Source organism: Sceloporus occidentalis, unplaced genomic scaffold (genome assembly GCF_023333645.1).
Source record: "Sceloporus occidentalis isolate IW3139 unplaced genomic scaffold, rSceOcc1.0.p SCAF_3, whole genome shotgun sequence".
NCBI classification, from domain to species: Eukaryota; Metazoa; Chordata; class Lepidosauria; order Squamata; family Phrynosomatidae; genus Sceloporus; species Sceloporus occidentalis.
Window position 1 is genome coordinate 182,895,670 of NW_028316983.1, and position 26,866 is coordinate 182,922,535.

General features: G+C 38.5%; 1 protein-coding gene across 1 annotated transcript in view; it reads left to right on the top strand.

The window, feature by feature from the left end:
• Window positions 1–26,866, top strand: part of LOC149317196 (piezo-type mechanosensitive ion channel component 2-like) — a 285,183-nt gene that overhangs the window by 88,514 nt on the left and 169,803 nt on the right. Inside the window, exon 3 of the mRNA XM_089517023.1 lies at window positions 16,273–16,398. Coding sequence (XP_089373149.1) covers window positions 16,273–16,398 — 126 coding nt within the window. The remainder of the gene's footprint in view (window positions 1–16,272; window positions 16,399–26,866) is intronic.

Sequence of the window (26,866 nt, forward strand, 5' to 3'; positions counted from 1 at the left end):
TGCTTCGGGTCACTTTGGAGGTATGCTGTTTAAATGATGCATGCATCCTAAAAGTCTGGAAGCCACGCCAAAGCCACGCTCCACTCCTAAGGACTGGAGTGTGGCCTTGATGCGGCTTCCAGACTCCTAGGGCCCATACATCATTTAAACAGCATACCTCCAAAGTGACCCGAAGCAGCTTTATTTTGGCCTGTCTGTATGGGGCCAAAATGACCTTATGTCAGCAGTTGATATCACTCACTCTGGCTGTCTTAATTTGGTAGGAACATTTTGTTGTCCCACTTTTGTAGGCTGCTTTTAGAATGTCCCAATTTCTGTTTCTTCCTCCTACTTTCCCCCTTAGTCCTCAGTTTACTTTGGAGCAAACTGAATTGTAAGTGCAAAAGTAGTAGCAGAGAGAGTAGAAGAAGGGGTAGAGTCTTGCCCTTCCCACCCAGCAGGTTCAGGCAAATGGAAACTGATGCAGTGTGTGCTAGTGTGTCTGTTCTTCTTCACCAGTAACTTGTGCCATCTCAGCCACACTCTAATGTTGCCTGCCCTGGTTTTTATCTGTGAAATACAAGAGGGTATGAGATAAGAGACTGAACAAAGATCAGATTTTATTGTAGCCTCATGAGAATCTGACACATGATTCTGGCAGAGACTAACTAAGAAATATTGACTCTGCAATGTTCCCAGAGTCTCAGTTGTTTAAAAGAAGTTCCAGTTCTGGCAAGATGTGTTTTTTCACATTGCAACATGATACTGAATTTTGTTTTGCCCATTTTACTTAAAAAAAAAGAGTTTCCCTACCATTTCCAACAGAGCAATTAATAATTTATTTATTCAATACATTTATATCTTGCTTTCCCCTCTCCTTTCTCCTTCATTTTTTAAATTTTGATCCAGTAAAATGAAGGAACAGCCAGTCAGTTTTGCCTTTTGCCTTTTTGTTCTCTGTATTCCAGCTGTTCCATTAGTTGCCAGAGTCCTGAAGGACATTATTTGAAGTAACACATACACCCTGGACCCTGTCTTGAGTGGCAGTTTGATGGTTTCAATGTATTAATATAGTTTACCATGTTCTTTCCAATAGAGTTTTCACCAGCCTCCCTAAATGCTACTATCTATGAGTGTTCTGACACCCTACCACCAATTTTAAACAAATGGTCGGAAGGGAGGGTATGAGAATAGGATCTCCAGTCCCTTCATTTCTCATACAGGTAGCTCTTTCCAATGAATAAACACTGACCTTGTAAAACATTCAAGCTTCATTTTCCCTCTTAAACTACTATATTTTTTGTCTTCTTTTTTAATGGGAAAATATCACCCTATAGCCCCATGAACTCTCTTTTTGCAGGGTTTATGAACCATGCAGCTTTGCATGTTGCATTCCCAATATGATATGTGTGCTGAGGGTAAAGACTTACCCTTAAAGTCTGTGGGCTACAAATGTACGGTCGGCCCTTCTTATACACGGATTTAAGCATACACGGTTTGAAAATATTCCAAAAGAGTATAAATTTACCATGATTTTCCATTTTTTATAAGGGACACCATTTTGCTATGTCATTATATGTAATGGGACTTGAGCATACACAGATTTTGTTATACACGGGAGATCTTGGAACCAAACCCCAGCGTATAACAAGGGTCCACTGTATTTGCACTTAATCTGTCATTAAGGACCATTGAGCCCAGAACAATTTAGGAGTGGACATGCATAGAATCATAGGGCTGGAAGAGACCACAAGGGCCATCTAGCTCAACCCCCTTGCATACAGAATTACACAATCAAAGCACTACCAACAGATGGGCCATCCAGCCTCTGTTTAAAAACCTCCAAAGAAGGAGACTCACCATGCTCTGAGTCAAAGTGGTCCGCTGTGAAATAACTGTTACCATCTGGAGGTTCTTCCTGTTTAGACGGTATCTCTTTTCCTGTAGCTTGAATTATCAGCAAAATTTTGCTTGCATGGGAGATTGCTATGGTCTTATAGTTACTGCAATATTTGTGTTTCCCTTGTGTGTGTGTGTGTGTGTGGATGTGGAAGTATACTGAACATTTCCAGTCCATTAGTCACTGTTTTGTTTCCCATATTTGTTGGCATGTTTTAGTTAACACTAGAGTTGATTCTGTCTATGTGGATCATAATAGTTCAATTGGAATATAATCTGTTTCTGGTGAATTATTCTTCCTAATTTCTGTTATTGTAGTTTCCACCTTGCTTTAAAGGATTTAGGATTCATCTTCGTATGGTTCTTCATTCCATGTGTCATTCTTTTTTTTATAACTTTTATATAGCTCTACTGAGTATTGCATCCAACATCTTTTTATTTCTTCTTGATCTTGTAACATGTTCCTCTTCTTGTCATAAAGCATCTCAGCCCTTGGTTTGATTTTCCTTTTGAGTGCCTGGATCTAATGGAAGAGATCGGTTACATCCAATTACAAATCCACCTAACAGTCTCATTGTTTAGCCCACATTTCACTAACTTTTTTTTTTTTTTTTTTTGCAAATATATCATGGGGGAACTTTGAAAAGGGATTACATCCACAGCATTTCCCTTTATCCATCAAGTTTGTGACTCTAAAAAAAAAGTTTAGTCTGGCATAACTTGTTTTTGAGAAACTCATGTTGACTTTTAGTAATCATGGGATTCCTTTCTTACAGAGTGCATGTGCAATAATCTGCTCTAGAATCTATCCTGGTATAGATGTCAGGCTACTTGGGTGGTAATTATTTGGGTCCTCCTTATTTTTCTTTTTTTGAAGATGGGGACAACATTTGTCCTCCTCTTGACTGCTGCTATTAGGATTGTAAGATTCCCCTTTCTGTCCTAGTTGAGCATATATGTGTTTTCACTTTAAAAAACTCAACAGCAGTGAAGTTGTGACTTGGAGAACAAAAAAATTACTAGATAAGTAGTCAGGGTTCACAGAGGGTTTCAGTCAGCTGACTTTCTTTTTACAAATGTTTTTACCAGTGTTCTTGCTGGTAAAAAAAACTAAGCAAAGATTGTAGCAGTTTGGACTGTAGTTTTTGTGGGTTTTTTGGGCTATGTGGCCATGTTCTAGAAGAGTTTCTTCCTGACATTTCGCCAGCATCTGTGGCTGGCATCTTCTACACCATGAAAGGGAAGGTGTCTTTTATTAAGATGACCTTATGATTTGTGAGGCTGGGGTAAGATAAAGTGTAGTAATTTCTTCTGGTTTGCCTGATGATTGGTGCTAGTATTGCTAGCATTTGAGAACGGATCTATCAGAAACAAGTAGAATAGATGTCTCATACATAGGATTGGAAGTCTGGACTATCCAGAGCCTAGGTAAACATAGGCCCTGTACAGATGGGCCGAAAAGCACATACTCAGTATGTGCTAGGGTTGCCTGGGAGCATCCTTTTCAGACGTTCCCTAATCCTAGTACGTTCTGAGTATGTCAAAATGGTGGCGCCATGTCTACATGGGCGCTGCCATTTTGACATAATGGCTGCATTGCGTCCAAACAGTGCAGCACGGCCATTACGTACTGGCGCTGCTGAAGGGCGCTTGTGACGCCCTTTCAGTGGCGCCGAAAGGAGCTCCAAAACGTTTTGCCGCTTCCCAGAGGCCTGGAAAAGCGGCGGATCAGGGCCTGATCCATTGGGGAAAGGGGCGGGTGCAGGCCACCCCAAAGGGGTGGTCTGTATCTCGCCAATATTATGGAACCAAAGATCTTGACTAAATTGGGGTCACCAGGAAGACATGGGGAAAATGTGGTTGCATACTCATAAACAGTAAAGTTGACTGCTGCCCAGTGACATTATGAACCCACCTTAAATCACTTACATGTGCAGTAACATATGTCCAGCCACCTGCTCCTGAAAGAGGAGGCACCTGTCCTCCTTTAAGTGGAGGCAGTGGTACTGATTGCACCTCTGCACCTTCCTCACCATCAGATAAAGGGAGAAAGGAGGACAAGGAAGAGGTGGCACTGATATCAACTATGGCAGTGACCCCTCTGCATGTTGTCCAGACATGGTGAGAAAGTCACATATAGCCCTCTAGAGGCCAATTTTCAGCACAGCCATTTCTTGAATTCTTGAATCTGAGAGATCATCAGAGTCAAGGCACTAGAGGAGAGGTGACCTGAAAGACTCCCTGTGTCATGGCACAAGTAGTTCTGAAGAGCAATAGAAGCCTTGCAGCTCTGGGAGACTACTGATCTTGCTTCTTCCTGCATTCTGCTATCTAAGGTGGCCCTCTCTCCATACATCATGGTAGAGCTAGCTCTGAAAGTGGTGAGAATGTGGAATTATGCCAGTTCTCTTTAAAAGCTTGTTCAGAATTATAGAAAGCTATGGAAATTTGATTAAGATATTGGGGCATAAGTGTGTGTTTGGGTTTCCCTCCACACACATACACCTTGTAATGTCAACATAATGTTTCTCAGTATGGAAAGTGATTTTTAACCCCTTTGAGACTAATCAAGACAAAGAAGTTTGTATCATAAGCTTTTGTAGACCTAAGTGTATCTCTTCAGACGTAGACTTAAATCTACAGAAGCTTATGCTACCAACTTCTTTCTCTCAGTCTCAAATGTGCTACAAGATCCCTTTGCATAGTGATCTGGCCCAACATGGCTATATAGTTTATTGTTGTATCTATGGTTGGTAAATATCCACATAAAAGAAACATGCAGATACTCACCAGAAAAACAAAACTGCAGTACAGTCTTCTACATGTCTTCTCAAAAGTGAGCCCCACTGAATTCAGTGGCATTTACTATAAGGTAAATATGTACGTATGTTGTCACAGAATCTTCTGTTGGAAATGTTCAGTAAAGCATCATGTTCTTCAGAATACAGAGAAGAATAGACATGTGAACAGCACATGGTTTTTAAAATCTTGAGTCATTAAAAAAAATATTGACATCCAGAAAGTCAAGTTTATTTTTCTTGATCTTACACATTTATTTATCTAGGCTGTACCTCTGCATTATTTCTTCTTCCAGGGATTATTTGCAGTTGAGTCATTTGCTTTACTTCATTAGCAATATTGTCCAAGTAAGTTTGGTGGCTTGTTGCTTTAGGACCAGTGTAATGAAACTACTGCATCAAAAATGCCCTTTCCTGCTGAGCTGTGAGATTTTGCATATTTTATTATCTGTCCTGCATATCCTGTTAAATGGGAAATGGATGTTGTTCCAAAGGTGAGGTTGTTCTTACCACTCATGTTGTACAGGGACCAAGGCAAGCAAGCTGTCAATCTTAAGAATATTACCTCATTAAAGGTAATATTCTAGCTGCTTCTTTTAAAGGTTAATAAGCTTGAAGCACTGCTATTGACAGATAAATCAATGTGACAGTATTGTATTATGCTTATCCTGCTGTCTAGCATATAAGCAAATGTACTTAACTTGTAGTTTCTGGTCGGAGACATTGTCTTATGCCTGATGTTAGGAAATTCAGAAAAAATCTGCTTTTGATTAGATGGCTGATGAAAGAAGTACAATAACTATGGATAAAAAGAACCACATTTATCTATTCTCTGAAGATGCCAGCCACAGTTGCTGGCAAAACGTCAGGAAGAAACTCTGCTAGAACATGGCCACATAGCCTGAAAAACCCACAAAAAGCTACATCTATAGCTGCTACTTGCAGAGCATAAAAAGTCAAATCTTGAGATATCTTAATGGCTGGAAGATTAACCATGGCCTTTTTTTCCAGTGAATTGTGAGGTGTACACAAAGTCTTGTATGTGTCACACATTGTAACAAACCAATATGGCTGGAATTTTGATGAGGACTCTTTTAACTCAGTGGCACAAGGGAGAAAACTGCTAACAAGCTGGACAATACTGTTTTATTGGAGTTAATTGTATATTTGTTCCACTTGTTTCAGATTGTGAGGTAGAGGAGTTAAATGAAAGTACACAGGTTTAGCCAAGGGAGCTTAAGTGTTTCCTCTTCCTATCCCTAACCTATATGCCTTTGAAAAATAGTTCCCCATCTGATAACTGGTAGAGTAACACAGAGAGATTGTATGCATACATTTGTTGGTGATGCTCCTGTTTAAGCTAGTAGCACTTTCAGTTTTTCAGGCTTTCTATATAAGGACACATCCAAAATTCAATGAGAACAAGGAAGTTTTGGGGATGATCAAAGCTATAAAACTAGCTCAATTTCCAAGTAGTTAGGAAACATACAGAAATGGAAGGGGGGAGATAGGTAAAGGGAGCTGATAAGTATATATTTTGTAAATTTGCAAAATATACTCATTTTGGAAATTCCCTACATCTGGCAACATCTGTTTAGTGCATGCATCATGTTTCACTAGCATTGCAACACTTTGATACATTCTTGTTTACATCAGCAGTCCTCTTCTGTTCATCTTGAAATAACACACTCCAGTAATTATCCCTTTGCATTTTGCTCTACATTCCATCATTTGCTTGAGATAGCATGTTTAATGGATTCAAAACAGTAACTCAATGCTTCTAAGGTCAAGTGAGTACAGGATTCTGATTATGGACTCAGAGCTCTTGTTTGTCTGGCCTTTCATCTGCAAAATTCATCCCTGAAATGTCTTCCTTGCTGAAATTTTATGTCTGTAAAGATTCTACGATATCCAATATTTGAGGCAGGGCCATTGATCTGCCACATGTTACTCAGAATGTATCACCTAGGCTGCATCTACATTATAGAAATAATGAAGTTTGACACCACTTTAACTACCATGGCTTCATCCTACAGAATCCTGGGATTTGTAATTTGATGACGTAGCAACACTCTATGGCAGAGAAAGCTAAATACTTTGTAAGATTAGAAATCCCAGGATTCCATAAGATGGAGGTATGGCAGTTAAAGTGGTGACAAACTGCATTCATTCTACAGTGCAGATGCGCCCCATGCTCAGTCTTTCATGACAGAGGCAAGAAAAAGTACATTGTGGGAGGAAAACTTTTTTTTTTAAAAGATGAATATGTTGGCAGGAAAAGTTTCAAATCTAGTGGTTCCTAGTTACTCTTCAGTATGTACATTATGAAGATTTACCCATTAATACTTCTCTTTGACAGCTGACATGAATTCTATGAGAATTTACATTTTAATCTTTGCAGGCAAGTGGTTTGAGTGCTGAACTAGGACACTGGGAACTAGGACAATAGGAACACTGGGAGACCAGAGTTCAAATCCCTGCTCACCCTTGCAAACCCACTGGGTGAACTTGGCCAAGTCTCATGCTCTTCAGCTGAGAGGAAGACAAGTTGCAGGCCTCTTCGATAAAATTATTTGCTTTGATAGGTTTGCCATAGGGTTGCCATGAATCAGAAATTACCTGAAAGCACACAACAACAACAATGCCAACCCCAATATTTTCTCCCCCGTAGAAATCAGTGTATTCTACACAAAATGCAAGTTTTGTTGTCCAGAATATATTTTATGCACAGGAAAACCATTTGTATGATTACATAAATATATTTCCTCAGTGAAGTCCCAAAGTACAAATACTACTCAAAACTGTGCAGAGACACTTGTATTCTTGCATTTTTGTAAACAGGAATAAAATAAGTGATACTTGAATCTCTAGCATAGATATGTGCAAGCTTTCACTATGAAGCTGTCTTTCTCTCCTTTGTGATGTAAATATACCAGGACTTCAAATTAATTCACTATGCAGTACCAAAGATAAAAATGGGCAAAGCTCTGAGTATGTAATCTAATACATAAGTAGTTATTGGAACAAGGACTGCTGGCACGGTAGAAGTGGTGGTATTCTGATACTTTGTACTGGAATAAAGAACAAATGCAGGGAAGCCACAGAATATTAGTTTGGCTTCCCAAATTGATTTGACATGCTTGCTTTTTCCAAAATAATTTCAGCAGAGTACAATCCAATCTTTATATTTTTGTCGTCTCTAGTAGCTGTCTGGACCAAATCCTGAGGTGCAGGTTTTTAAAAAATGATCGGTGTATCATGTATGACTCAAGTGCACTGCCTCATCCCTTTATTTTGTAGGGTTTCATTTTCATGTCACGGACTATTTGTATAAGTGCAAAATATGATGCATGTAGAGTGGGACCTTGTTACCCGCTGGGGTTTGGTTCCAGGATCCCTCGTGGATAACAGAATCCGTGGATGCTCAAGTTCCATTAAATATAATGGCATAGCAAAATGGTGTCCCTTATATAAAATGGAAAAGCAAGGTTTGCTATTTGGAATTTATACTTTTTGGAAGTATTTTCAAGACATGGATGTTTGAAACTGTGGATAAAAAAATCCCTGGCTAAGGAGGGCTGACCGTACATTGAACTTTAAATAAGACATTTATTTTAAATATTCCTGATAAACTAAGATAAACTTCAGAGTGAAATAATCAAGCTAGAATTGAAATCTCCAGAAAAATTCAAGCAGCAGTGAATTGATATCATACGTGCTTCGAGAAGAAATATGGTACATCAGCAGAAGAATATGTCAGAATGATTTGCAGTAGAAACACAGAGGTGAAACAGATGGGGCAAAAGGAGCTCCCACCCCGATCGCGCCAGGGCTGTGGTGACCACATGCTGCAGTCCCGAGGACTCCCACTGCTGCAGTCCCACATGGACCACAACAAGAGGCAGAAAAGATCTGCTCCTTTTTGGGCCACCTTAGGTGGCCCCTGCAGAGCCTCAGCATGGGTTGGGGATGTGCATCATGTAAGCATCACACCCCCAAGCCACGCGGAAGCTGGCTTCTTGAGTCTATCTTGAGTCCATCTGTTTCAAGCCATATTATTTTATTGTTAGCTAGAGCTGGGTAAGCTTTTTCATCTTAGGATAGCTCCTGATGTGAAGACCCCCCCTCCAGCTATTCATCATCTACTTTTTTCTCCCAACTAAATTAGGTCAATGGATGTCCCTGATATGACCACTAAGATATTGGAAACTTCTTGCTTATCTTTTGAAACACAGTTTATTTATGGCAAATTGTAATTAAGCTTAATTGTAGTTTAAGACTCAGAGACAGACAATTGGAGCCAGTTCATTTTTATGGCCCAGGGCACTTGTGGGTTCACAAGAAATACCAAAAAGTAACACAAGTAGTCAGAAGTCCATTTCTGGATCTCAGAAATAGGTTTTTTTGTACAGTGGACCCTTGGTATCTGCTGGAGTTTGGTTCCAGGATCCACCTACCTCTATGGATACCAAAATTTGTGGATGCTCAAGTCCCATTATATACAATGGGATAGTAAAATGGTGTCCCTTATATAAAATGGCAAAATCAAGGTTTGCTTTTTGGAATGTTTCTTTTTTTAATATTTTCAAGTAGTGGATGGTAGCCTGTGAATGCAGAATCCTTGGCTATGGAGGGTTGACTGCATGGGGGCTTATTGTGGCCTGTGATGAAAGATAAAACAACATACAGAACTAGATCTCTGTATATGACACATGAGTTATGTGTGGAGCAGGGCATGTGATAAAATTTGGTGTGGAAAGCATCTTGTAGTTCTACAGTAATCTCAAGTCATTATTTGAGAAATGACAAAATCCTTCACTGAAAAATATTTAGATTGTAAATATGTAAAAGATTATTTAATGGAGATGTTGCTAAATTGTTATACAATACCTGGAGTCTCCACAATTCCTCCTCCTGTAAAAGTTAGTGGAAGTAGTTTCTGTATGTGTGATTCCCAAATATCATATTTTGATTGCAACTTGAGAAATGGCTTATTGTCTTGTAAAGCTTATGGTACAGATGCATGTATCTCATGTTGGGGATTTTGTTGGTTGTGAGACACAACAACAACAACCTTTCAAAAACTGAGTGTCACTGTCAAAGGTGGCCAGACAAGTAGTTGTTTTCCTGGGTCAACATGAGCAGAAAGGTTCCATTTACTTAACTGTTTTAAATGGCTTCTTTAAAAATATTTTTTTAAAAAATGGGAACATGATGTATTGAGTAACTGAATTGATTATTATTATTATTATTATTATTATTATTGTGACAACTAATTCCTTTTAAAATGTAACTTTCTAAGCCTTTCTCCCATACTTTACTTCTTTACACAGCAACTAATGATGCACTGGTCTGAAACTGGCAAACCTAAATATATTTATTTATTTCTTATAAATAATTTCTTTTCAATTGAAAACTAGACATTTTGCAGTATCAGAATGGAATCATTCTGATGCAGTTTTCCAGCTAGTAAATTAATTTGATGGTTTATTACAAATTAGATTTATTCCTCCACCAAACTACACAATGTGTAGGGCCAGGTATGACCCTCATTCAACAGAGGAATGAATTCGGAATGACTTCAGAGGCAACATCCTGAATGACTGTACAGACCTTTAGCCAGATGTGTGATCCATTGTGTCTGGACTCAAACTCTGTACAACAGGAGGAAATCCATAGGATGGCTATGTTGGGGGATTTGCTGATGCACTGGTGGCATAAAGTAAGCATGAGTTGTAGCTGTAAGACATATGGTGAATTGTTCTGAACAATCTTCTTTGCTTGTCATGTATAGATATTGTGCACGAATACTTATTTGTTGTTGAGGAAATGTATTTGCCTGTTTTGCCTCTGCTGTTCTGTTTGTAACTTGCTTTCATGGGGTGATTATTTCCTGCTCGCTTGGGAACCTTCTTCTGACGTTTGGTTCAAAGAAGTCAGTGTGTATTGTGTATTGAATACGTCTTTTCTTTGATCCACTTAATAGCTTCTGGGCTCCCTGCTTCATGTTTTGGAGATACTCAGTGTCCTGCTACCTCCTATGATCCAAATCTCTTCTCGCTGTCTAGTTGTCCTCTGCTAGGCTGTATTTTGAAATTGCATTTGGCCTTGTTCCTATCTTTTCTTGGCGGGGGAATATCAGCACCTCACCATGGATGTTATCAAATTAAGTATTAGGTCCAGTGTTTCTCTTGACTATCCAACTGTCTGTTTAATCCATTAGAAACTGAAGATTCCCTGAGGACAGGATATGGTACCACCCAGTCCTGTGCTTGCTGGAAAGCAAGCAAGCTGTCTACAAGGCATTTATTCTTTAATCATTATAGTAAAACTGAGTTGAAGCAATCCATAGAGCAGATAAGGCTCTGGCAGTGCCAAGTTATCCTGAAGTGCCCACGGGATACTTTTTTATTAGCAGTGGAAGTTTCCTTGCCAATTAATTTGTGTCTGCAGGAGCAACCAATAAGAATATTTAATAGTGCCTTGGACACCAGTGTGTTCTTCTGTTTCATCTGTTTCTTTAAAACAGAACCCACATGTTTGCTCTTCTTTCTGCTCACACATTACTTCAGTGCCAGCTCTTAATATAGCATTTAATACCCATGCTCAGAGGTAAAATTCAAGCAATAAAGGCATGCTTGAGTTGACAAAGTTTCTGACAATTAAGATGCTTTCAAATAAGCCTTATTACATTTATCCAGGCCTCCCATTTTCTCTTCCAATTTTCTGTGTAGCTGAATCTTTTTACCAGCATTGGCATTGGGAGAATGGTGAAGAAGGGCTGGAGAAAGACTTTTTCATTTGAAGTGTCAGCTTGCAGCAATATCATTGCAGTAAACAAGACAATAAACAAATACTGAGCTGGGAAAGAACGGGATTCTACTTTAGCCTCTACTATTGTATGCCTACCTGCAGCAGGCAAGGTAAACAGCAGGCACTCCAGAATTCTTTACTGAGCATGCAAGAACAGCATAACAGAGAAAAGGGGGGAGCAAGTAAGTGGAGGTTGGTGGTGGTGGGGAATATTTCTGGATGCATTTCTTAAGGAGCCTTCAGGTGTTCTCAAGTGCCGCGGGCGGCGCAGCCACACGGAGAAGACAGAGGAAGAGGAGGGTGGCGCTGTCAAGGAAGAGGAGGTGGGTGGCTGGGTGTGCGCATTAGCGGCCGCAGCAATGGCCGCATGAGCGGGCCCAGCCCGGAGGCCAGGCCCAAAACCACGATTTGGTGGCAACCAGGACGGGACGGGCCCAGTGCCGCCAAAAATGGGACTATCCCGGGTGCAGGTGGGATATGGCATCCCTATCTTCACTGTATCATCTTGTTTGAGTGTATATATCCTCTTACCAGTATGTTATTTTCGCTCTTGTATGATGAGAGTCTGTCTAATCATTCTCTCTCAGTTTTTGCTTTGAAATACAGTTTGGGTGAACGCTCCCCTTTGAACTTTTCACTTCCTGTTTATAATGGCAACTGATATTTAAAATAAAAACATAGGTAGTAACTTGTAGCAATCTAATCTACTTTAATGTTGACTTCCTACTATTTCCACACATTTCTGGAGACTTTCTGTATTTGATTCAGCCTACAGAAGAGGGAAAAATTACCTAGCCTATAGATATTTGTGACATAAGGCTAAGTACTGTCCTCACAAGTCATCTTGAGCTAACTCAAATTACTCAGTATTCTTAAAAGCATTCTGTAAAAACATGACTTTCCAGCACTCTGAAACAACACAGCACTTTTAATGCACAGCATGCAAGTGCATCAGGATTTTTTTTCTTACTTAGAAATATGGAGAAATTGATGGATCCTAATATTGGACTCTAATGGGCTGGTAGAATTGAGACCCTAATGTAAATTGGGCCAGTTTAGACATTTGGTTCTTTCACCCATAATTCTGTCTCTGCTGAGACAGAGTTCCTCACTTTTAAGCTGTGGTTATAACCCATGGCGGTGAATCTGCCCCTGCAATTCACACGGAATAAAGTCTCCATTAGCTTATGTTAGTTCTCCCTCTGCAAATTTCAGGTCCAGTCTCTCCAGATTGGTGGCAATGAGTTAAAGCCTGCTTTAGTTCATCCCTCCATTTTTTGGATAAGAAAAACCACTGGCATAGCTGCATTCTATAAATTAAAGTGAACGTACAGTTTGGGTTTGGGTTCTTCTATGTTAAGAAGCCGTGAGTGAAAGGGTGCTTTGCTTCTGAAATCAAAGTGGTGCTTATTGACAATCTCTCTAGCATCACTGACCAGTGTCTCAACTTCAGGCTAGATGTTTTAAGTCTGGCTTTTTAAAATGACTTATCATAAGGAAAATAAAATTTTAATTTCTTTGCACTTAAAAATAAAAAACAAACACTTTCATATCTGTACCAGGCCCCTATTGCAAAATGGACCATTTCATGAACAGTTGGAAAATTTCTTTACTTGTGGAAGTGGGAGAGCACCAATGGGAGCAAGGGGAGAAGGCAATATGCAATGCTAAGTCTGCTATTTTTAAGATGGCTAGCTTGGAGAGGGGAGAAGTTCTTGTAACTTTGTTCCAAAACACACAGCAAAAATAATCCAGTTTGAGACTGCTTTAACTGCCCTGGCTCAATGCTAGAGAATTCTGGGAACTGTAATTTTGTGTGACATTTAGCTTTCCCCATCAGATAGCTCTGATGCCACAATAAACTACAGTGCCCAGGACTCCTTAGCACTGAGCCAGGGCAGTTAAAGTGGTCTCAAACTAGATTATTTTTACAGTGTGTTTTGTACCCAAGGTGCCAAAAGCACAGGTGTTTTTCCAAACCAGCCCTCCTATAATTCCTTAGCTTCAAGAATACCACACATGCCCTGGTGAGGCTGTTCTACAATAGGCTTGGGCCAGCTGTGTCGTCTTCCTGTTACATTATTTTCCTTCCCATTGTCATTGTCTTCTGCTTCTCTTTCTTTTCCTCTTGTTCACTGTTACTGCCTCTGCTGCCTCTGAGCTAATTAGATCTCAGCCCTGAATTTTAATGTTAGGGTGGGTAGGGTTTTTTTTTTAAATAAACATCTGTTATAAATACACCACTCGACTGGGGAAACAACAGTGATGTTTCACTAAATCTTGGGACTACCAGTCCCCAAAGAGTGTTGGTGTAGAACCTAAAGATCAAACTCAGTGCAGACAAACTTTTCTTTGCTCATGCTCCTCTGACAAAATTATCCTGTCTCCTTCTTTAAACTGAAAGTTGTTTAAGCAAAATATACTTGGAATTAATTTTTTGTGGGTTTTTCAGGTTATGTGGCCATGTTCTAGAAGAGTTTCTTCCTGACGTTTCGCCAGCATCTGTGGCTGGCATCTTGATGCCAGCCACAGATGCTGGCGAAACGTCAGGAAGAAACTCTTCTAGAACATGGCCACGTAGCCTGAAAAAACAACAAAAAACTATGAATGCCGGCCATGAAAGCCTTCAACTTAATACTTGGAATTGTTGCACAGTGTGACTAATCCAAGGGATAATTCTAGATCGAATAGAAGTGCTTCATTATTAAAATATGTCCTTGCTAATGGATTTAGGCTTAGAATGGCATGGATTTTGATACAGTCTTTTGCAGTTCATATGCTCCTCCGTTCATCTTACAGTATCGCCCAATGATCATCAGCCCCAAAGAATATTTTATTTATATCTTTTCTTTGATTGCAAGTGCCAGTAAAAAAAAGTAGGCAAATAGCAAAAAGCTGTTTTTACCTTTTGAAATTTGTCAGCCCTCCTCTGGAGGTAATGAGAATAGTTACACAGTAAGCCCTGTCTGACAAAATATTTTTTTAACAAGATGGGTACCTTGCTTTGGCAAACTTGCCAGTCAAAGGGAACTGGCCTGAAGGGTGGTATTGTCAATTGATGGAGAAGATGCAGGTTTGAATGCTATTCTGGGCACGAAAGCCTCTAGAAAAAACAGGAAATACTGCAAAAGGTTTTGATTGAGTTGGATATCTTTTTTTTCTTATTTAACTTGCCTTCTATTTGGCTTTATAAACAAAGTTTTTTAAAAAAAAATCACATTTTTAGTATACATTTTATATAAGGTTGTTCTGTCATCTTTTCAGAAAGATACCTCTCATACACACATTAGTGTTTCTTTTTAAAATCATTATTAATTGGGGGAAGGCAGATTTAAAATCTATATGCCATTAACAGGTTGAGTCCCCTTATCTGAAATGCTTGGGACCAGAAGTGATTTGAATTTCAGATTTTTTTAGATCTTGGAATATTTCCATATACATTCTGAGATGTCTTTCAGATGGGTCCCATGTCAGAACATGAAATTAATTTATGTGTGGTTTACACTTTATAAGTGAGGGCTGTGGTGGTTCAACAGTAAAGATGTTGACTCTTACGATCATAAAGTCGACAGGCCAGTAGTTTGAGACCCAAGTGCTGTGTGACGGAGTGAGCTCCCTTCACCGATCCCAGCTTCTGCCAACCTATGAGTCTGAAAGCATGTAAAAGTGCAAGGAGATAAATAGGTACCACTTCAGTGGGAAGATAACAGCATTCCACTTCTACTTTGCTAGTTTTCTAGTTGCTATTTTAATCTATTTTCATCCATTTTTATATTGTTGTTGATTTGTTTGTTTTTTTGTTTTAAGGGAGGGAGGGGTTAGTGGGAGAGGATTGTTTAATTTTTGGTTTTTATATGTACCATGTGACAATGCTGGCTCTTTGGCTTAATAATGGAGATGAGCACCGTCCCCTACAGTCAGACATAACTTAACAGTCATATCAAAGAGGAGACTTTAATCTTTACATTTACAAATTATACAGTCAGACATAACTTAACAATCATTTCAAAGGGGAGACTTTAATATTTACATTTACAAATTATAAACATAGCCTGAAGTTAATTTTATACATAGTATTTTAATACTTTTGTGCATGAAACATAGTTTGTGTATACTGAACCATCAGAAAGCAAAGGTGTTAATATCTCAGCCTCTCCAGTGGACAATTTTGGATTTTGGACTATTTTAGATTTTGGAATTTCAGATCAGGGATACTCAACCTGTATGAGTTATTACACTGTTTTATCTGAAGGGAAAAATATGTTTCTTCTGTAATAGTACTTTCAATAACATGTAGAAGCAAATGTTGCTTTCTGTGTTAGCAAAAGAAATATCTTCCAATGTGTCATTTAGATTTATATCAGACATGCTACTAAAGTTGCCTAATTTGTACCAGATGTAAAAAGGAGACAAAATCAAAAAATCAAAATTGTCTAATTTTGGCAGAACATTGCACTTGAACTCTAAAAGATAGCACACATTTCCTCCAAGTATTGCATTCTTTTCTACTGTTATTTTGGTTGTCCATCAATTTTTTTCCTTCAGAACTAAGCATACAGAAGAGATTATTTGCCATCTCTACATTACCATTTAGATTAGAATTTTGATAAATTGTAATGCAATGCATTGCTAGGTTATGTAATGTCTTCCAATGTCTGTGACATGATACAGTTTAATATAATTTACATGCATTAATATTTTAGTACCCTTTGCACTCTTATCTGTGCCAGTGTTAACTATTAGTTACTTTAAATAATTCAATTGTGGTTTTTTTGTTTTTTAGGGCACACAGGACGGTTGCTAAAATCCTTATGTTTCATGAGTCTAACATTTCTGCTTCTGCATATCATCTTTCAAATCACAGTAAATAGCCTTGAGGCTGCTAACACAATTGAACCAGGTTATAACTGTGAGTATACCTTATTTTAATGTGCTAATATTCTGCATAGTTCTCTCTATAGGAAGCATAGCAGCAATATTTATATTGTTGTGGTTTTCAGATAAATATTTGTCTTGCTTTTGGAAAAGTCTTTTCTTTGAGGTTATGATTTCATGCACACTCTCCCTACACTAAAGAGCATATGTTGATATGATCTTTTTTTCTGTTTTTGACCTAACATTTTAATTGCCTTTGTTCAAAATGTCTAGACTGTTCATTATGTTTTGTTTTTACCACTTGTATATTAATGCCAACCCTTACTTGGTTAAAAGCAGGATACAAAATATTAAGAAGAGCTGTCATTTAAAAGCATCATGCAAGGAAAGAGGCTAAATCAAAATTGGTGATGGACAATCCATCTAGAGACCAGTTATTTAATTATTCCTTTAATATAGGTTGGAGTTTTTTTTTTTAATACTCTTGAATGTTGAACTCTTTTTGTGCAACAAATGTATATGGATATTTTGGGAGAAAATTGCATTTGTGTGCAGAAAAACAACTGCCTGCAGAGAAAACAGCTTTTTCTGCACAGAAAACATTTCTATGCACAATACAGACTCATGGCCAACAAAATCCCAGTAAAGGCTGCATGTTTGAACTTTCAGTTCTCACCTCAGTATGTAGAAAAATACTTTGAGAACAATATCAACACAAATATTCCAAAAGATACAACATCCCAGGTCTTTTTACTCACAACACAAAAAAGATTCTCTTCAGAAGAAACTGTTTACTGCACAGGAAAAAAAAATATTTTCTACACAGAAAATGCAGTTTTGGTAACAAATGGATTTTTTTTACACAGAATAAGTCCCAGACTGCAAGCATACTTTAAAAACTGCAGCATTTTTAATTACTTCCTTGTGGTAATGAGAAAAAATGGTAAAATTATTTGTCCTTATTGCCAGCAACAAAAGTTAGGAAGATTTACGTCCCTAATACATACACAACAGATGAATCTAATTGTCAGTCCCAACTAGAGCAGACAGTTGAGTTGTTATTATGTCAGAGGTCTCTAACAGAAAGTCTAAACATCTCACAAAACTACAAATCCCAGAATTCCATAGCATTGAGCCATAACAGTTTAAAAAAAAGTGTTAAACTGCATTATTTCTGCAGTGCAGAAACAGCCTCAATCAATAAACCAAAGCAGTATTTTTTTCATTAATATTGTTATGAGGCTTGAAATGTTTACAGTTCCTTGGACTTGTTTCCTGAGGAGACTGTTATGATGCTGTAGCTGCAGAATTTGATTAGTCCTCTGCCAAAGTGCAATGAGATGATACTAACTTTTTGTGTGTTGTGAGTAATTTAGACCTGGGATGTTGGATCTTTTGGAATATTTATGTTGATATTGCTCTCAAAGTACTTTTCTACATCATGTGCTGAGAACTGAAAGTTCAGACATGCAACTTTGGAAAGTTATGCTAGCTCTTAATAGGGATTTTGTTGGCCATGAGTCTATATTGTGCAAGCAGCATGCAACTGAACAGTGAAAATAAATCAGGTCATGTAATAAAACAATAAAACAAATCTTGAAATTTAAGGAAAGGAAATAATATTGGCAAAACTGAAGGGTTACAATTTTGGTGCAGAATGATTGACGGTTAGAACATACTGCTTATGTTCTGTGAAAACAAGTAACCTCTGTTCAGACTTCCTCAAACAGGAAAGTTGGAGGATGGATGTATAGATGACACAGGGTTGTTGGGAGGCTGAACTAGCATTAGGAGTCCATCTCTCTACCCATTTTGAATCATCATATACACTTCAGAATGCTTGAAGAAGGATTAGCTCACTACAGAAAGGAATTGTTTGTCTCCAGATGTTTGGTTGATTTTGCTGGCTATTCATCACCAGTTGCGTCCAGCTGGAAGTAGATCAGACCCAGTCTGATTAGTTTCATTTCATTACATTCGTATTAATTTGCACTTATCATGCAATTGGTAGTCATGTTTTGCCAATCTTATTGGGTTGGCTTTTTCCATAAAACTGAAAAAGCTGAGATAAAATATTGCATTACAAGACAAAAATGGGAACATGGAATGGGTTGAGGAGACTGGCGCACCTCTTTCTTGGCACTTCTGCCACATCCTAAACTCCCTTCTTGTCAGTCTCTTGTGAGAGTTAGGATTTTGCATTCTCAAAATGCAATATGTAAGGATTTATTTCTAGAAACCTGTAGCAATAGTTTTAACTTCAGTGCTTTTGATATTTAATTTTTTACTTATGATTTTTTTTTACTTATGGAAATGATACTTTTTTGTTTTAGATCCCCACTTTTCCATAAATGGAAGGATATTTTATTTCAGATTAAGAATACATTATTACTGTATATTGCTTCACCCACTGTAGTCAGCTTTAAATTAATTTACGATTGAGGAAACAGAAACTTCTGAAAGTCCTTTTTAAACATATATCATAGGTTCAGTTTAATTTCCTGCTTATTGCAATTTATAACAGTTCAGAATGTGAGTATTCCTTGTACGTCTGTTCTTGAAATGATGGTAGATTTTCCTGAGTCATTAATTATATAGTAATTTTAGGTGCTCGTTTTTCTAGTAATTATCACATGGATCATGTTTCTCTATGTCATATTCCCTTAAGAGAATACAATATAGTCAATATTCTTATAGCTTGGGTTACATTATTTTCTGAAAACTGTAGTGGTTTAAAATAGACTTGCAAAATATATGCATTGCTTCTGGGTTTTTTATTTAAAGTTATCTTTTTAAATCAAAATAATATATTAGTTGTTTGCATTTAAATTACAAACCCCACGGAAGATATAGACATATAATCTGCCCTTCCGTTTATGATTTTTTAATAGCAGTTCTAACAGCCAGTGAAGAAAGCTCTTTTTAAGGACCAAATAGAGGTTAATTTCTTCTGAAGACAGTGCAGAAAAATTTTGGTGGTTCAGAACTCAGCGTTTTCCAGTTGTACACAGTTCTTTAGCTATGTGGTCATATAGGTTTTTTTTTCCCTTTTGGCTCATTGCCTAAAGTCCTTCTTAAACATGCCTTTCTCAGTTGCCACTTCCTCTGTGGTTGTTCCAACACCTGTTCAGGTCTGGCTAAAGACCTCTGTCCATATGGTTGGTTTCCTTCATGGAAACCTAACCAGTGACACCTAGACCTTTTGGACACATCCATAGCTTGTATGATTTTTGATGTGCCAGGCAGCTGCATGCAGACAGAAATTTGCCCACCTACCTAGACTGGTATGAGAACTGTTTATTTGTTTTAATATCAGTGTGACTTGCTTCATCCGCAAGGGATTCCAAGGCAAAGAACATAACATTATGAAAGTACAAATACAAGAACAACAATCAAAATATAAACGAGAGGCATTGAAATGAGGGTTTTATTAGAGCATGTAATGTTTGCTTCCTGAGGACAATTCTGGAAGAGGTGCTTGATAGAGGGATTTATGTCAACACTCTAAATGTAAGTGGATCTTGAATGGCAGTCTTTATTTCCTAGCTGGAAGAAAGGCTACCTCTAGTGAGCAGTTATTTTTGAATGTGAATTTTTAGAAAACTCCATGTTGTGTTTTTGCATCTTGTCCTTTTGTGTAGTATATATTTATTTCTGTGTTAATAGTAGTCAATATAGGTTCATTGAGCCAGAATGGTGTACTGTGAGCACTGGACTATTACTCTGGAGACCCAGTTTTGAAGATTCACTCAGCCATGGAAATCCACTGGGTTGCCTTGGGCAAGTCACACTCTCTCAGCCTCAGAGGGAGGCAAAGGGAAAACCCTTTCTGAACAAATCTTGCCAAAACCCTGTGATAGGATTGCTCTAGGGTCATCATAATTCATAAGCTAATTGAACATGCAGCAGCAGCAGCAGCAGCAGCAGCAGCGGATTGTCTAATACTGCTTATTTACCTTTTTGATACTATCATTATTTGCAGTTGATCATCTTGTGCTTTTTGAATCATAGAATCATAGAATTGTAGAGTTGGAAGAGACCACAAGGGCCATCCTGTCCAACCCCCTGCCAGGCAGGAAATCTCAATCAAAGCATCCCCGACAAATGGCCATCCAGCCCCTGCTTAAAGACCTCCAAAGAAGGAGACTCCACTATACTCTGAGGGAGTTTGTTCCACTGTCAAACAGCCCTTACTGTCAGGAAGTTCCTCCTAATGTTGAGGTGGAATCTTTTTTCCTGCAGTTTGCATCCATTGCTCCGGGTCCTGTTCTCTGGAGCAGCAGAAAACAAGCTTGCTCCCTCCTCAATATGACAACCCTTCAGATATTTAAACAGGGCTATCATATCACCTCTTAACCCTCTTTTCTCCAGGCTAAAAATCCCCAGATCCCTAACACATTCCTCATAGGACATGGTTTCCAGACCCTTCACCATTTTAGTTGCCCTCCTTTGGACACGCTCCAATTTCTCAATATCCTTTTTAATTGTGGTGCCCAAAACTGGACACAATATTCCAGGTGGGGCCTGACCAAAGCAGAATATAGTGGCACTATTACTTCTCTTGATCTAGACACTATACTTCTATTGATGCAGCCTAAAATTGCATTGGCCTTTTTAGCTGCTGCATCACACTGTTGCTAAAGTGCAAAAAGGCAGCATGCAAATGAGTAACAGCAACAAGGAAGATGAAACAATGCCACTGATTATCAGTACTTGAGTGTTTCATTATCTCTAAAAGTTCTCCCACCAGTACTCATTAAATTGTGTATACTATGAAAGCAATGCAGTGTGTGGAAATAATACCCAGAATCTTGCTTTTTTATATTGAGTGTAGATATTGGTACAGAAGACATATGTTATTGTCTTACAGTGACCTCATATTAATATTCTTATTAGTCTTGAAATTTTTCTCCCACCCTCTCTTCTTCTTTTTTTGCTATCCATAAAACTGTGCAAACATAATTATGACAGGAACAGAAGGATGTTGTGAAAAGGATACATGATGTCATTGTATTGTTTTCTGGAATGACCCAAAATACATGTGCAGATACATCTTTGACATTTGCCAGATGGTGGGGAAACAAATTCAGCATTGCAGCTTTGCTTTATGTAGATATATATCTGATTAACTTCCTTGCATCAGTATCTTTCACAGTTTAGAGATCTTAGCCAACACTTCAGACAGTGCATCAAAATTAAAGAAAGCATATTTAAAAGCTCTCATCACAATTCAGTTAATGAATATGAAAAAACCTGGGGGGGGGGGGAGGATTTGCCAGTAAGGCAGCAAAAAAAGATAGGTATCTATTTTCAAGACAGCAGAATAAAAAAAGGAGAAATTTTTGTACAGTAAGAAATAAACCACAGTAAGAATTACTGGCCTAAATCCAATATTACTTAATACCTAGTATTAACCATTTGAATCACTAAACAGCATGCTTAAGTTGATTTACTAAGTTTCAGTTTTTTCATTGGGTGTACTGTAGTTGGATTTAACAATTGGTTTTGGGCCATTGAGACACAGGTAGATTGCATAGATAGCTGTTTTAAAAAATTCTTTCATTGAATGTTATAAAAATAAATAACCATTAAAATATTATGGAGGAAGGGGAGATGTATTTTGGGTTAGGTTGTATACTTCTAAATCTACAAAAATATATGGCCTTAGGCTAGGACTCTGCGACACCAGAGTTCAAATCAGCCATGGAAACTCACTGAGTGACACATTCTTGGGCAAGTCACAGTCTTTCAGCCTAAAGGGAAGGCTTGGGCAAATACCCAATAAACAAATCTGGCAAGAAAACCCTATAATAGCTTCACCGTAGGTCCTCCATATGTCAGAAATGACTTAAAGACAGAAAACAGCAAAAAATAAACATAAAGTACCCTTTAATGGCTCTAGAAGATAAAGGGATTTAAAGGTCACTGAAGGTTGGTTCTATGATGGGTTAATACACTATATACTATATCCACATGACTATACCTAAGGAGTGGTCAATTTATGGCTTTTCAGATGGCTTCCACAACTGTAAGGTGGTCTGTCTAAATAAAATGAAAAGCAAAATATTTATGTCTGAGCAGCAGTAGAGGTAATATTGGCATCAGCAGGCATATAATTGACATAGACCAAACAACCCTGATTACAGGCTATAGAGAAATGTCACATGCCTATATAGCATGCTGTGGTGAGGTGGAGAGATTGCACATAGCCCACTTCATTCCTGCTGCTATTTTTTGTCATGTGAGTTGGTAAGACTGTAGCAAAAGGTACTCCTGCTACAGCAGTTGCTTGTGTGAAATGCTTGGGCTGAACTGTAGTAAAGTGGCGATAGAATCCATACCCATGTTTTAATCCACACTAAACAATGGGTTAGCATGATATACACAAGTGGAGATGAATCACATTGAATCTTTTGCTGGACAAGAGGAGACTCCAGAATTCTTCCTTCTGTGGAGCCCTGGTAGTGCAGTGGTTAAATGCCAGTACTATAGCCACTCACTCACAAACCACAAGGTTGTGAGTTCATTCTCAACCAGGAGCTCAGGGCTGACTCAGCCTGGCATTCTTCTGCGGTCATTAAAATGAGTACCCAGTTTGTTGGGGGCAATCAGCTTACAGTTGCTTAGTGCGGTATGAAGAGGTATATAAATGAAGCTGCTATTGCTATTGCCTATATTCTCAGAGGTGGAGAGAAATGCAGGATGGTTTATTCTCTCATCGTGCTGCTGACCACAGAGCAGACAGCTATACCAGCCTTCCCCTCAACCCCCTTCTCTTTAGCCATTAACAGTGGTGTGATTTTTCTGGCATTGACGTGAAATAATGGGGATAGGTTTCATCTCTGTAACTTCACTGTGCCAGAATGTTATGTTAAGGACAACCATGCTAATTACAAAGAAAATTGAAATTACTGGCGAACCTTCCAAAAACATTAAAAAATCAGAGAGAGGAGGGAGGGAGGGAGGGCGCAGTAAGCCATTATTGTTTTCCCTGTCATTACAAAATTCCAATGAATTTTTTTCTGGATTTTATTTTGTCATTAAACTTGTAATTTTATATGCTGTATATGCCAGTTTCAGCATCTTAATGTATGATTATGGTGTTTTGCAGCTTATAAAACAAAATGATTAAAATGATTAAAATATAAGTAAGCCATGGTAAGATTTGGGTTTTTGTTCTCTTTATTTGAATTTCTGTCTTTAAAAAAGAACATTTTGTGTTTTTAATCCCACCAGTGGCATCACTGGGGTGGGGTGGAAGGTGGACCACAGTGAGTAACATCTCAGAAGAATGGTGCCTTCCTCCCACTAAAGGAAGATTGGGTGCAGTGCTGCTGCTGCCAGCCCCCCTTTCTCCACTGTCATGGCTCTCTCCCTAAAAAGCAAGCCAAGCTAGCAGAACAGGAGGTGAAGGAGGGGAGAGCCAGCTCTTTCTTGCTTTGCCTGTGTCCGGTTCCCTCCTAGCTTTGCTTCTGCCCAGCATCTTCATAAGGAGGAAGCTGGGAAAGGAAGGGAGAGCCAGCCAGGAGGAGGCCTCTACCGCTGCATCGGAGAAGGTGTGACTGTGCCTTTTGCCACCATCCCCCCCCCCCCCCCCATACACACACACCAGGTGAATCCAGGGGAGGGAATGCCACTGGGTCCCATCCAACCTGGAAAATATGGCTTCGTGTTTGCTTCCAAATAGGGTTGCCATAATTCTCTACTAAAAACTGGGACAAAATGTAGGACAACATTTAGACCAAAATATAGGACAATTGTAGGATAAAATTTAGCCCAAAATGTAGGACATTTAAGGTCTTCCATTTTTATTTTTTTCCTTTTTCTTCTTTTTTTTATTATTATAAACATGTAATATGCATATTAGACATATATACATAGAACAAAAAAAAATTAACGTAACATTGTTTATCAACAAAATTAACACACGTTTTTTCTTAAATGTCCTACATTTTGGGCTAAATTTTATCCTACAATTGTCCTATATTTTGGTCTAAATTTTGTCCTACATTTTGTCCTGGTTTTTAGTAGAGAATTATGGCAACCCTACTTCCAAAAGACCTTCACTTTAACAAAATTGCTTCTAAAACACATTTACTTTAACAAAGTGACACCATGTGTTCCGATATTTAAATATGCTGAAAGCAGCCCTAATTCCGGTCTTTTCTTTTCTTTTGGCAACTCTATACTACAAGGAAAAATCCCACAGCTTACTCGTATTAATTATGTAAACCTGATCAGCTTCAATGTTGAAATTGGGTAGGGTGGTGTTCAAAGTGGTACTGCAGTAATATCAGAAAGCTCATTCTGGAATGAATGAAGCCATTCATCTGTCAAGCAAAGAAGCATACACATTGATAGACATTTAGAACATATTCTTGGCTACTCCTAATATGTTACCTTTAAATCAGTAATTAAATTCCTGAAAGAATATCAGATGTTGATGAGCACAAGTGCTAATACCCAAGTCTCTGAATAATCTCAAAAAATGCATAAGAAGTCACCAAAATGCGCACACAAAAATCATCATAGAGATTCTTCTTATAATAAACACTCTGTGGATTTTCTTTAAGATATCAAGGTTCCTCCATGTGCAAATATTTGATCCAATTTCTTTCTGTATTCATTCACCCATGAATATACCAGAGCAACAGTGGATGGCTCCCCTTCAACTGTTTATATAGCATCTATTTTGACACATTTTTTAAAAAATAAAACATTGACACATTTTTTTTTAAAATAAAAAATCCCTATGTAAATACTGAAGCAAAGAAGCCCAGACATGGAAATAAAGTATATAATAGTAGGTCTTATGGAAACATGAGCTTTATGTCACAGCTGTGTGTAGTTAAAACCTGAGATCACCACACCCTACAGGTGGAAATAAGAATGTGAGAGGGAATTAAAAACTCATTTGGATTCCTTAAGAGAGGCCCATGTTTTAAAGAATAATTTCAATTCAGTTTATTCTTTGGGTGACTGTCTTCGTGGTGAAATCTGAATCTTCTCAGTGCTGAAAAGATCGTGGTTATATATTATGAAACTTAGAGTTGTCTTAAACTACTGTGCCAGCCTGTGAGGTCTTAAAAAGTAGGAATGTTCAGAAATCTATGTCTGACTGACCAAGAAATGCCAAATATAGATTTCATGGTAATGTGACCATGTGAGTGTAAGTTAAAATACAATGATTTAATATCCTCATATGACTTGATGGGTACTTAAGTAGGCATTTTCCACTCTACTATGCTTGAATGATTGATAGATCACCTAAAATAAAAGGGACGTTCAGGCTTATGCAATTTTATAACATGATATAAGGAGTAATTAAAGTTAATATTAGAAGTTAACAATGTTTGTTTGAAAATTACAGTCTGCCTTCCATATCCCCACATTCTTTATCCATAGATTCAACCATCCACAGTTTTAAAATATTTTTTAAAGAAAATTCCAAAAAGCAAACCTTAAATTTATCATTATAAATCAGACACCGTTTTACTACATAAGAGACACCATTGTATTTAATGGGACTTGAGCATCCACAGATTTTGGTATTCACGACAGATCGTGGAAGCAGGACCTGCTGATATCAAGGGCCCACTGTAATTTATTAATCTGCTATTAGAGTTAGACTGACTCCAGTTAAATAAGTAAGATGCACTTGACAGAAATGTGTAAAATTCTGAAACAGGTGTTTTAAATCCTATTGTTAAATATAAAGGGCAGCGTACATTGAAGTTTATAGGCTGCATGTGACTCAAGACTTTTTTTGTGTTCCCCAATTCCCTAGTTTTGTTGTCTATTCGAATACCTGTTGTCTATTTGAATACCACAATGCAAAAGATGTGGAGAAAGTGGAGAATGTCCAAAGGAGGGTAACTAAAATGGTGAATGGTCTGGAAACCATGCCCTATGAGGAATGACTTACAGAGCTGGAAATGTTTAGCCAGTAGAAGAGAAGATTAAGAGATGATATGACAGCCCTGTTTAAATACTTAAAGGGATGTCATACTGAGGAGGGAGCGAGCTTGTTTTCTGCTGCTCCAGAGACTAGGACCTGGAACAATGGATGCAAGCTATAGGAAAAGAGATTCCACCTCAACATTAGGAGAAACTTCCTGACAGTAAGCGCTGTTCGACAGTGGAACACACTGCCCTGGAGAATGGTGGAGTCTCCCTCCTTGGAGGTCTTTAAACAGAGGCTGGATGGCCATCTGTAGGGTATGTTTTGATTTAGATTTCCTGCATGGCAAGAGGTTGGACTGGATGGCCTTGTGGTCTCTTCCAACTCTATGGCAGGTTACAGACCCCCCGTTTGGGGCGCGCCTGTAACCGGCCCTTTCCCCGCCAGATCGGGGCTTCAGCTGCCACAACGGCAGCCTCTGAGGCCCCGATCTGCCACTTTCCAGGCTGCGGGGAAGTGGCAAAAGGCTGCTTCCCTGTGGCCTGGAAAGGGGTGTCCTTGGGGCTTTAAGCCCCAAGGACACCCGGTGGTGGTGGGGAGG